Source organism: Bos taurus, chromosome X (assembly GCF_002263795.3).
Source record: "Bos taurus isolate L1 Dominette 01449 registration number 42190680 breed Hereford chromosome X, ARS-UCD2.0, whole genome shotgun sequence".
In the NCBI taxonomy this organism is placed as follows: domain Eukaryota; kingdom Metazoa; phylum Chordata; class Mammalia; order Artiodactyla; family Bovidae; genus Bos; species Bos taurus.
In genome coordinates, this window is record NC_037357.1 from 123,081,001 (window position 1) to 123,093,768 (window position 12,768).

The window sequence follows — 12,768 nt, forward strand, 5'->3', positions numbered from 1 at the left end:
CAGCTTGAGAACCGGTGCGCACATCACACGTGCACGTCGTGGGGGGGACGCGCGCGGGTTCCACAGCGCGGCGGCAGGGGCAGTGCGCCTGTGCAGCCCTGGCATCCCGATGGAGCACGGTGTCGGCTACGCGGCGGCGACAGCCGGGACGGAGGGGGCTACGCGGGCCCCTCCGCTTCCTGGGAAGATGGCCGAACCGGGCGCGGTGAGGACCTCACCGCCCAACCACCGGCCTTCAGGTAGGGGGCTCTCGGGCTGAGGCGAGCGCGTGGGCGCCTCAGGCCCCTGAGGGGGGCGGGGCGGGCCGCGCCGGGTGTGGGAGGCGGGGCACGGAGCGGGGCTAACATCCTCACCTGTGCCGGGAGTCGTCTAGGCGCGGGGTCCCAGGGCCGCGCCCCTCACGGCGCCGGTGACAGGGGGACACTCCCTCTCGGGTGACCTGAGTGAGTGGGTGCCAATGGGGGGTGGTCAGGGCGGGTGGCAGGTGTGCTTGGTGTGAGGGGTGGAGGCAGAGGCCATGCTTGATGCCCTAGGGGCCCCGAGTGTCTGGCCCAGTCTCCTGGAGCAGCCGGCATGGGGGGCACCCGGGTTGGCCGAGCCGGCGCCGGGGGTCGCCGGAGCCTGCGCGCCCGCCCACTCTGCGTCTCGGGCGTCGAGCGCGAGCGGCAGCCCAGCTCTGTGCTTCGCGGCGTCCCCGGGGGGCCGAACCCGCGCGTCGCCCACTGGCGGAGCGGCCAGGTGCGAGCCCCTAGCCGGGTTCCCCTGTCGCCCGCTCGTGCCCGCGGAGGCCGCGGGTACACTGCCCCGGGGTCTGGCGGGGCCGCGCGGCGGATGAGCCCCTGGCCCTCGGGGCTGCAGCTGCTGGGAGCTGAGGAGGCACGGTCCCCGATTTTGGCTGCCCACAAACGAGCGAAGCGGGCAGAGATTTTGAGGACATTTGACGGAATTTCGATAAGCTAGTCTCAGGTCTTTTAACGTTCTGTAAAGTGGTTGCAGGTAGTGCGGGGGTGTAAGCAACGTGGAAACCGATTTCGTGTTTTTCCTGACAACACCTTTTTTTTTTTTTTTTTTTAAGTTAATGGGAGCTATTTTTAAGACATGTTTTTACCGCAGTATAGCATGCTTCCCACAAAAACGCACAGATCTTAAGTAGAGGATTTGGAGATTTATCACATCGTGAGGATCTGCGTATTTTATGTAAGGTATACCAAGGAAGGGAAGGAAATCAAGGAAAATGTTCTTGAATCACTTAAAACAAGATTTTCATGGGAGAAGTGGTATTTTTTTTTTTAATTGGGCCTTCATTTGTATCGTTTAGAAAAGGAGGGGATGGCTTAAATTTTTTCCCGGTTTGCGTTTTTCATCATGCATATTTTGAAAGGCAGAATTTAACAATTATCACAGGACTGTGATATAAATACTATAAACACATACTTCTGTTTTCGTCTTTTTTGCTTGAGAAACTCGGTCGCATCTGCTAGGGAAGAACCCAAAACCTACCCAGCCGTTAGAACCAGGTTGGGGGAGGGGAACCTAATAGAACAAAACATTGGGAAAGGAAGGTTGTTAAAATTCATCTTTTAATTCGGTCGAGAGTTTAAATAAGTAGGTAGTTTTGATGTTGTAGAGTCAAGGTGGAGCTGTATGGTTGGGCCTGAAATTCATCTGTGGTATTTTATTTTATTTGAAGGCACTTAATAAGAGAAAGCCCATGGACAGAGGAGCCTGGCGGGCTACAGTCCATGGGGTCGCAAAGATTCTGACACGACCTCGCGACTAAACAACAACCGCAAATAAGGGTACTAGTCTTATTAAGTTCTAGTTGAAAACTTTTATTGTAAAAAATAGCTTAAAGCTGTATTCCTTCATTTGACATCGGAAATACTGAAAGGCATGTTCTGTGAAGGTTTAAAATATTTCAGGGACTTCCCAGGCAGTCCAGAGGGGAGTCCTTCCATTGCAGAGGGGAGGAGTTTGATCCCTGGTCAGGGAACTAAGATCCTGCAAGCCACCTGGTGCGACCCCAAACAAAAGATTTTTTAAAAGATAAAATATTTAATAAACTTCCATGTACATTAGGGTTGGTGTGGAAAAATTGAAGTATTCAATTTAGGTGTCAGGTAGTACAAGGGTTTGCTCTTTTAAAGCAGGTTTTGTGAGGCTAGGTGCTTTGAAAAATAATGTCATCCTCAGAGAAGTCTTGATGATTGAGGTTTTATGATTATCCATCCTGATAGTGATTATTCTTGGCCATCCAAGACTTTATCATTTGGGACCTGTTCCTGATGAGATTCAACCTGCATTTCTTGAGGATCAACCATTGTTCCTAAGTTTGTGCTGAGTGCTTTGAGGGCCAGAAAAGACAAATTCCGGAGACGTTTAGGCTCTCAGACAATTTCATAGTGGGGGGATATGGGCCGGCAAGTGGTTTTCCTGGGAGCTGGTGTAGAAGGTCTCATGGGAAAACCTTTCTGGTTGTTTCCTCTAGCAACAGGTTCTTCTGATATTGAAATCCTGTGCATTTTTCCCTATTATCCCTCAGTGATGCTTTCTTTCTTTCCCTTTACCTACACCCCAGGATGGAAATGACCAGAGTACTGTTCTCTTTAGTGCTTTTGTTATGTGCATGGTATAAGGAATGAGGTGCAAGCACCTGTTGCTTGAGTCTGCTTAGTACCTTTAGAAGGCAGGGAGAGGCAGCAGACTGTCACCGGAGTCTGTCAGACTGCCTTGGTGTCACACAGGTCCTCTGCTCCCCTCAGTCTGAAATGCGCCCTTCTTCACTTTTCCCATTGGCATTCACTTCCTCTAGGCCCCTCTCAGTCTGAATTAAGGAACTTCATCTTTTTGTGCCTGTAGCACCTGGAGGAAAGCACTCTTCTTGTTCCGCCCATGTGATGACATTAACCTTCCAGCTCCTATTGGCAGATGTTCGTTGGGTGCCCACTGTAAACAGAGGCCTGACTGCCTGGGTGTGAATGCCATATCTCCTCTTCCTGCTTTCTTACCTGCAGAGACATTGTTGAGCTTCAGTTTTCTCACCTTTAAAATGGGTGTAAGAACACCATGGTGGGGGGAAGGAATAGAAGCACTGCTTTGAAGATGAAGGAATTAGTAGCTGTAAAGCAATGCTTGACACAGTAAATGCTCGAGCTGGTCATTCAGTGTCCATTCAATTAGATGATCAGCTTGAGAGTAAGGCCTGGGTCCAGGTTACAGGTGCCTCTCACAGTGCCACCTGGTGCAGAGAGTGGCTGGATGGTCATCCTACTCATCCTCAAAGTTTTTGCACACAGTAGGTCTGTAGCTGATGTTCGACGCTCCACTGGGTTGAGTAAATACTCACAAGTTGGATTAAAGAAGTGTGTCGGTGGAGGAGATTGAAATAGTGGAATTACAGAACATGTTGAACTTTACAGTGCTTTCTGCAGGTAAATACTGTTTCCTAAGTTGAATTCATTTGCCCGTGGTTCCCTGGTCAGGAGGGAATTGCTTTGAGGTGAGAGTCCCTTGGACATCAAGGAGATCCAACCAGTCCATACTAAAGGAAATTAGTCCTGAATATTCATTGGAAGGACTGATGTTGAAGCTGAAACTCCAATACTTTGGCCACCTGATGTGAAGAACCGACTCACTAGAAAAGACTCCGAGGCTGGGAAAGATTGAAGGCAGGAGGAGAAGGGGATGACAGAGGATGAGATGGTTGGTTGGCATCACTGACTCAGTGGACGAGTTTGAGTAAGCTCCGGGAGTTGGTGATGGACAGGGAAGCCTGGTGTGCTGCAGTCCATGGGGTTGCAAAGAGTTGGACACAACTGAGCGACTGAACTGAACTGTCCCTGCTCACCTCCCACCCAGATTAGGCGAATGGAAGGGTGCAAACTGGAAGTTCAGGAGAGACTCCCCTGGGGACCACAGTAGGGTGGGACCAAGTTGGAAAGGTTGAGAGTCCGGCCCCAAGAAATTCAGAGTTCTTCATCCTCTCTCAAAGTTGCATATGAAACTTTTTTTTTTTAATTGTCCAGCCGCGTAGCTTGTGGGATCTTAGTTCCCCAGCCAGGGATTGAACCCCTCAGTAATGAAATCACAGAGCCCTAACCACTGGACCCACAGGGAATTCCCTACAACCATTCTTGACCACTCTAATACTAAAATTGTTTGAACCTAAGAGGAACGAGTTGAGCTTGTGCACGTGTTCTAACATCATGAGTCCCTTTGGCCTCGAGAAAGACATTCCCACTCCTCTAGGTCAGGAGACAGAGAGACAAAGTTGCATTTGGTCTGGGGCTTCTGTTCTGGCTTTGTTGAGTGATGGCACTGATGGACTTGGACTTGGCAGAACCTTCAGGGCAAACTCCTGAAAGCCTGTCTGACTATTAACTGTTTATTTTTTGATATCCTGAGCCTGGTGACACAACTGGTCAAAGTCTGTCATTTCTGTCTCTAACCCTCTTTCCTCTCCAAAATTAAAGAAAGTTTTCTTCTCATCCAAATGCCCCATCTTCTAAAGTGGTTCATTTTTTGAAAGAACATTTTATCTTCTTTTTGAAAAATTATTTATTTTTAATTGAAGGATAATTCCTTTACAACATTGTGTTCATTTCTCCCATATATCAACATGAATCAGCCATAGGTATACATATGTCTCCTCCCTCTGGAACCTCCCTCCCACCCCTCTAGGTTGTCACAGAGTACCAGGTTGAGCTCCCTACACAATACAGCAAATTCCTATTGGCTATCTATTTTATATATGTTAATATATATGTTTCCATGCTACTCTCTCAATTCGCCCACCCTCTCCTTCCCCCACTGTGCTACAAGTCTGTTCACTGCGTTTGCATCTCCATTGCTGCCCATATAGGTTCATCAGCACCATCTTTCTAGATTCCATATATATGCGTTAATATACAATATTTATTTTCCTTTTTATGATGCCACTCTGTATAACAAGCTCTAGGTTCATCCACCTCATTAGAACTGATTCAAATGCATTCTTTTTATGGCTGAGTAATATTCCATTGTGTATATGTACCACAGCTTCTTTATCCGTTCATCTGTCGATGGACATCTAGGTTGCTTTCATGTCCTGGCTATTGTAAATAGTGCTGCAGTGAACATTGGGGTACATGTGTCTCTTTCAGTTACGGTTTCCTCAGGGTGTATGCCCAGCAATAGGATTGTTGGGTCATATGGTAGTTTTGGGCTTCCCTGGTAGCTCAGCAAGAATTCATTCCTAGTTTTTTAAGGACTCTCCATACTCTTCTCCACAGTGACATTTTGCCTTCTGTATTAGCTGTACTAATTGACTTACACAACAGAAGGATTTTCAGGGCTGAATCAGGTAGATGAGAGATGGAGTTTTCTGGTGGATGCTGGTCAGTAGTCTGGTGGGCTTTGTTGGGAGGATTTAATAGGATAGAACTCATAATGTGCTCAGCACAGTAAGCACTCACAGGGCAGGTGGTATGATTTGGCAGCTGTGTTTCAAGAGTGGGGAACCACAAGTTGCCAGTTTTCTTATGGCGCAGATTTGAAGGTCCTAGAATGCCCTTTCTGCTGCATTTGGTGGTCAAAGCAAGTCACAGAGCCAGCCCAGATTCAAGGGGAGGGGAAATATACTCCACCTCTTGAGGTGATGTGTGATAAGCACCTACTGGAAGAGGAGGAATCTCCCTTTCTAGAGGTTCTCTACTGTAACACGTGAGTACCTTGAAATTGAGATGTTAAGTAAGGGAATTCCTTGACTTGGTGCATTCACTGCCAGGGCCTGGGCTTGATCCCTAGTCATGGAACTAAGATCCTGCAAGCCACGAGGCTCAGCAAAAAAAAAAAAAAAAGGTTTAAATAAGTTGGTCAAGGTCACACATTAAGTGGCAAGCCAGGGCTCAAACTCAAATGTGTTTGACTCTAGAGTTAAGTATTTTTAATCTCCATGCCTCTGTTCTATTCCAGATAGATTATAACAAACTCCTTTTGTGCATGGGCCATGCCTCCCACATTTTCTGTACCCTACTCAAGATGTAGCTTAGTACTGTTGATACACATTTTATGAAGATTTTGTGTGCCTTTTTTATAGTACACAGTTACTTTTCTGTGTAAAGTTGATGATCTTCATTTCTTAGAACTACAGCAAAAAGTTGTATCAACAAAAATGCTTAGAGGGAGAGAAGTTTCATTTAACAGAATTTCTTGTTTGCCAGATTCCAGGATATCAATGGGTATCAGATTGCTTTGTCAAATAGCTACAAATGTTTCTAAATATGTGCTCTCAATTTATATCATTACTCTGTACAATAATGAACCATAAGGAGTCTGGCATCTGTCCACAGGCCACACTCTGAGTAGTTTTGCCCTGGACTAGCATTTCCCACAGAGAAGGCAATGGCACCCCACTCCAGTACTCTTACCTGGAAAATCCCATGGATGGAGGAGCCTGGTGGGCTGCAGTCCATGGGGTCACGAAGAGTTGGACACGACTGAATGACTACACTTTCACTTTTCACTTTCGTGCATTGGAGAAGGAAATGGCAACCCACTCCAGTGTTCTTGCCTGGAGAATCCCAGGGACGGGGGAGCCTGGTGGGCTGCCGTCTCTGGGGTCGCACAGAGTCAGACACGACTGAAGCGACTTAGCAGCAGCAGCAGCATTTCCCAAAGGGTGTGATACACAAGATGATTTGGATTACATGTGGACAAACTTATCTTCTCAGTTTTAGATTAATAGTCCTGTGGATTCTTTCCTTGTGTTGTAAAAGTACAACTAATACATCAAACTAATTTCATGAATATTTTCAGCATCAAGTAAAATATGAAAAAAATATTCAATTTAAAGAACAATTTAAAGAAAACTACTGAGTATAGGTTGGTGCTAGCTAATACAAATAGAATGCTAGCTTTAACTAACTCAGTATATCCAAAATATTGTCATTTCAACATGTAATCAATATAAAGAATTATTAATGAAATATCTCACATTTTGTCCTTTGCACCAAGTGTTCCAAAACCAGTGGAAGACTTGACACTTCCAGCTCATCTCTACGTGGACTAGTCAACAGTTCAGGTGCTCAGTAGTCACTGTGGCTAGTGGCTCACATATTGGACATGGTGATCTAAAACATTTTCCTCATGGCAGAAAGTTTTGTTGGTCACATAGGGCACCATGGCATTGAGTGTCGCGTGTAGAACAGGATGTATGCTGCAGTATTCTGCCTATCGTAGCTCTCTTGTGTGGAAATGAAAAGATGCTTTGATAAAATGTCCTCCCCTGCAATAAGGCAAAACCTGACTGGGCCCTCAGGCTCCCAAGGGGAGAGGCTGCTTTTGCTTTCCCCATTGTGGGCAGGTGCCAAGGTCCTGATACGGATTATTGTCTTGGATTATTCACAACGTGTGGAAAGGGAGTAGGCTTGGCTTCCTGGTAAATGTTGGGCTGTCATCATGGAAAAGCATGGTATAATATTGATGGAACAGTGGGAGGAGAGCGGTATTAGCGCGCACACTACGCATTCAGTGTCAGGTCCAGTGGGGAGCCCCCTCTTCAGGGTGGGCTCTGTGAGGCCAGGTCTGGCTGTTCCCCCAAGGCTAACATTGTGCCTTCCTAGCTCCTGTTCACAGAAGCCACTCTCTGATTATGATCACCAAGTTCTTGTTGACTGACAGGACACACCCCCTAACTGTGGAGACCACGTAATTGAACAGTTTCAGGGAATGCAAGGGCCAAGCCACCTCCTGTATCCCAGGTTTGATGATGTGAGGAAGCTGGCACTAGCTCTAGGGGAACATACTGGGCAGGGCCAGGTAACCCACACTCGCTTTCAGGGCCTGCAGGACAAGTCCCTGCCCAGACCAAGTTGTCCCCATCCTGAGCAATTGATCTGTCTTTGCCTTTGGTACCGAGTTAACTGTTGGTTTAGCAGGTCAGCCAGTGTGCAACACCAACTTCTATGGTAGATCTATTAAATGCATTTTCTTATCCCTGCCCTTGTTTTTTTCTCTTTCTCTCCCACTTTTCATATGCATTTTTGCTATATTTTGTATAAGCAGAAGGAAAGAGAGAAGAGGACATAAAGGAATACCTGAAATTAATAAATACAGAGCAGGAAATGCCCCTATAGCTTGAATTTTTCACCAGACACCAAAAGTCCTTTATTAAGTAGTACTATGTGTCTTTGTTTCGAAACAACACTTTAATACGTACCCATAACTGGAAATAACCATCTGAATCATAAACTGCGTGAAACAGGATTCTCCTGCTGTGCTTATTTTTAAAAACACCTCCCACTACACACACACACACACACACACACAAGATTGTGCTATATTCTCTTCCCTTAGCACCTAGGCCTGTGCTTTCAGTAATCCACTGACTAGAGAGGCAAATGTCCTTGTGCAGGGGGCAGTGTCTCCTCTTATGAGAGTTTGCACTTCTCTACCTTGTTAATTGTGTGTTCGGTTCTCTTGAGCACCAGTCAGGGGTGACAGTTTGTGGTGAAATATTATAACAGCCTTCAGTGGAAGCTTTCTTTGCATGTGGGTAATTTTTGCTCATGTAGATATCTGTTATGAACAAAACTTTGTTCATTTTCTTTAGTTAGGTAACCAATATTATTGAAGTAGATTTAGTTATATCCTCAGACAAAAAGCCCTCTTTAAAATATTTCTGATTCTAATTGCAGTTTTCTTACTGCGAAACATGTTCCTGCTCTTTTTTTCCCCCCTCCTCAGTTCAGTTCAGTTCAGTCACTTAGTCATGTCCGACTCTTAGTGACCCCATGAATTGTAGCACGCCAGGCCTCCCTGTCCGTCACCAACTCCTGGAGTTCACTCAAACTCATGTCCATCAAGTCGGTGATGCCATCCAGCCATCTCATCCTCTGTCGTCCCCTTCTCCTCCTGCCCCCAATCCCTCCCAGCATCAGAGTCTTTTCCAATGAGTCAACTTTTCGCATGAGGTGGCCAAAGTACTGGAGTTTCAGCTTTAGCATCATTCCTTCCAAAGAACACCCAGGACTGATCTCCTTCAGAATGGACTGGTTGGATCTCCTTGCAGTCCAAGGGACTCTCAAGAGTCTTCTCCAACACCACAGTTCAAAAGCATCAATTCTTCAGCACTCAGCTTTCTTCACAGTCCAACTGTCACATCCATACATGACCACTGGAAAAACCATAGCCTTGACTAGACGGACCTTTGTTGGCAAAGTAATGTCTCTGCTTTTGAATATGCCATCTAGGTTGGTCATAACTTTTCTTCCAAGGAGTAAGCATCTTTTAATTTCATGGCTGCAGTCACCATCTGCAGTGATTTTGGAGCCCAGAAAAATAAAGTCAGCCACTGTTTCCACTGTTTCCCCATCTATTTGCCAGGCGGGAAGTGATGGGACCAGATGCCATGATCTTGGTTTTCTGAATGTTGAGCTTTAAGCCAACTTTTTCACTCTCCTCTTTCACTTTCATCAAGAGGCTTTTTAGTTCCTCTTCACTTTCTGCCATAAGGGTGGTGTCATCTGCATATCTGAGGTTATTGATATTTCTCCCGGCCATCTTGATTCCAGCTTGTGCTTCATCCAGCCCAGCATTTCTCATGATGTACTCTGCATATAAGTTAAATAAGCAGGGTGACATACTCCTTTTCCTATTTGGAACCAGTCTGTTGTTCCATGTCCAGTTCTAACTGTTGCTTCCTGACCTGCATATAGGTTCTCAAGAGGCAGTTTCCACTTCACTTGATTTTGTTTTAGGCAGTCATGAATTATTTCTAAAGAATAATTGCTTCTTATTAATGGTCCATTAATTTCTGCATATGGAGGAGGGCATGGCAACCCACTCCAATTTTCTTGCCTGGAGAATCCCATGGACAGAGGAGCCTGGCGGGCTATAGTCCATGCAGTCACAGAGAGTCGGACGGACACGATTGAGCTACTAACCGCAATTTCTGTGTATCCTTAATCTTCTGGGGTGAGAGTAACTCTTTTTACCGCAAAACAGTCAAGGGAGTGAAATGAACTGTTTCACTCTACCCTAATCAGCTTATATTTCTTTTTTTCCCCCAGCTTCCATTTTTCTTACTTGTCTTTTACTTTCTCTCAGTTTTGGTTGAGAGACCCAAGAAGACCCAGTACCTTTCTACTAAAGAGTGTTGAATGTCCTGTGTGGTACATAATTTTACTTTTATTAGCTAAAAATGAAAAGGATTCTTGCCCCCTTTTTAAAGGTGTATAAAGATGCCCTGTAGTGGTGCATAAAGATTTCAGAGTTAGTATCTCTTATGATCAGGCCAATTCAAGCAGGAGATACTATACACAGTGCTGTCCAGTAGAACTTTCTGTTCTCCAGGTGTTCCAAATGGTAGCTACTTGCTACTTGTGGCTATTGAGCAGTGAGGAACTGACTTTTTGTTTGTATCTGATTTAAAATAATGTTAATAGCCATATGTGGTAACAGCTCCTGAATTGGACTCTGCAGTTAACTAGATGTTTACTGACCTTGCCAGGTTGGATCAGAAATGAGGAGTGTGTTTTGGGCTCAAACAAATTCCTTCAAACCCATCTATTCTTTTTTTTCTTTAATTTAATTTTTATTTTATTTTATTTTTATTTTATTTTGGAGTATGGTTAATTTAGTTTCAGGTGTACAGTAAAGTGATTCAGTTACACCTATACATATATCCATTCTTTTTCAGATTCTTTTCCCATATAGATTATTGCAGAATGTGAATAGAGTTCCGTGTGCTATACAGTAGGTCCTTGCTGATTATCTATTTTATATATAGTATTATGTGTATGTTAATGCCAAACTCCTAATTTGTCCCATCTCTTACTGGTTTCTTCTCTACAAGCTCTGGTATTTAGTACTTGTTATTCAGGTCCTCTCAGATGTGCACAGGCCACCAAGACCAGAACTGGCATTTAAGCTCTTGTGGTTCACATCTTGTCTGCAGTGCCATGATAGATCTACCAGGCAAGACTTATTTCTGGCTCCTGGGAGCCCTGGGTTGCCCTCTTTGTCCCTGCTTCAGTTTTGGTTACACAGCTTGGTTGGAGGAGAAGCCAGATTGACTTCTAAGGCATCATCAGATCATGAGATGAAATATTGAGCTTTGCAGAATATGAATGGGCTATGGGGAGAACTTTTCCAGGAGGATGTTGGCAGGGACTGAGATCACAGGAGAAGCCCATTGTGGAAGGTGAGGGTCGTGAGGGGAGCCATGAGGAAGGAATCAGTTCTCCCTTCTCTAGGACATGCTCACTAAAGTAGGCGAGCCTCAGCTCTCTCATCCAGCTTGCTCCTCACAACTGTGGCATCATGTGCTGGCCTGGGAGAAGAACTTGGTTACTTGTGAGTGCACTGGTACTTTAGGTCATCTGACTAATGCTTTCCAACTCTGACATGCTGTGGTCCTCCACTGCCAGCCTAGAAGGCTGGGGAAAAGGTAGTCTGGTCTTGCCCACTCTGATTAGCAGGATCACCAGCCATGTGGGCTTATTAACCAGCAGACTTACCAGGCTTCCCTTCTCCTCCCATTACAACCAAGGCAGGGGGTTCTGTGTCCATCTCTCATGACCCCATCCCTATTGCCAATGCCTAGGTAAGACCCTGTCATTTAGGGCACAGCCATTATCACAGGAACCTCAGGGGTCTCTGTTCACATCACCCTCCTGCCGTGGATCCATCGTGTTGCACTTTTGTGTGACCTTCTGTGACATCAGCCTAGCCTAAGCACAGTCTAAACTTCTGCTGGGGTTTCCCAGGTTAGTTGGTGGCTTCCCAGGTTGGTTGTGTTGGAACAGGGCTCCTGCTTACCGCTCCAGCATCCTTCTCTGGTCAGTGATTGCCCCCAGCTGGTTGTCTCCAGCACTCTCTGCACCCACATGTGCCTCACTGCCCATGCTCACGCTTGGCTCACATCTCACCTCATCCCTGAAGCCTTTCCCGACCACACACACTTTGGGTGGGTTTTTCTTTTCTCTTCCATTTCCGTTATGGTGTTGATAACACTAATTCAGGTAAATAAGATCACGTGGAAATAAACTTGGGGTTGGCATTTGGAAAGTAAAGTGCACAGATCTTAAGCACACAGTCTGATGAATGTTTACATGTACATCCATGTAACCAACACCCAGATCAAGAAACTAAATATTTCAAGTACCCAGATGGCTCCCCTGGGCCTCCTCCTAGACAGAACTCCCTAAAGGTGGCCATTGTTCTCACCTCTTTTCACTATAGGTTAGTTTTACTTGTTTTTGAGGTTTATATAAATAGATTCTTATAGTATGTACATTAATATTACAGCAAAATATACATCACATAAAATTTATCATTTTAGCCATTTTTAATGTACAATTAAGTAGCAGCAAGTACATTCACATTATTGTACAACCATCACCACCATCCATCTCCAGAACTTCTTAATCAAGTATTTAGTTTTTTTATGTGCCTGTTTTTTTCCTTTCAGAATTATGTCTGTAAGAGTCACCCATGATGTTGCAGATATCAGTGGTTCATTTCTTTTTATTTCTGGGTAGTATTAGATTATCTGACTATACATACTACAATTTGTTTTATCCATTCTCTTGCGGATAGACAGTTATTTCCAGTTTTCTATTGTGAATAAAACTGCTATGAGCATGCTTGCACATATCTCTTGGTGCCCATACATGTGCATTTCTGTTGTGTGCATTACTAGGAGTTGAATTACTGGGTCAGAAGGTAAGCATATGTTCGGCTTTTGCTGATAGCGCCAAACTGTTTTCCAAACAGTTGGAAGTAGTT

At 45.2% G+C, this 12,768-nt stretch overlaps 1 protein-coding gene across 9 annotated transcripts in view; it reads left to right on the forward strand.

The window, feature by feature from the left end:
- MAP7D2 (MAP7 domain containing 2) overlaps window positions 1-12,768 on the forward strand; it is a 101,408-nt gene continuing 88,640 nt past the window's right edge. For 3 of the 9 annotated variants that reach the window (XM_059883879.1, XM_005227589.5, XM_059883878.1), the window contains exon 1: window positions 4-239. In XM_059883879.1, coding sequence (XP_059739862.1) covers window positions 110-239 — 130 coding nt within the window. In that variant the 5' untranslated portion in view covers window positions 4-109. Of the gene's footprint in view, window positions 240-319; window positions 444-12,768 lie in introns of those variants that run through there. The other 6 variants (XM_024988502.2, XM_010821488.4, XM_059883877.1 and 3 more) reach the window with 5 other exon arrangements.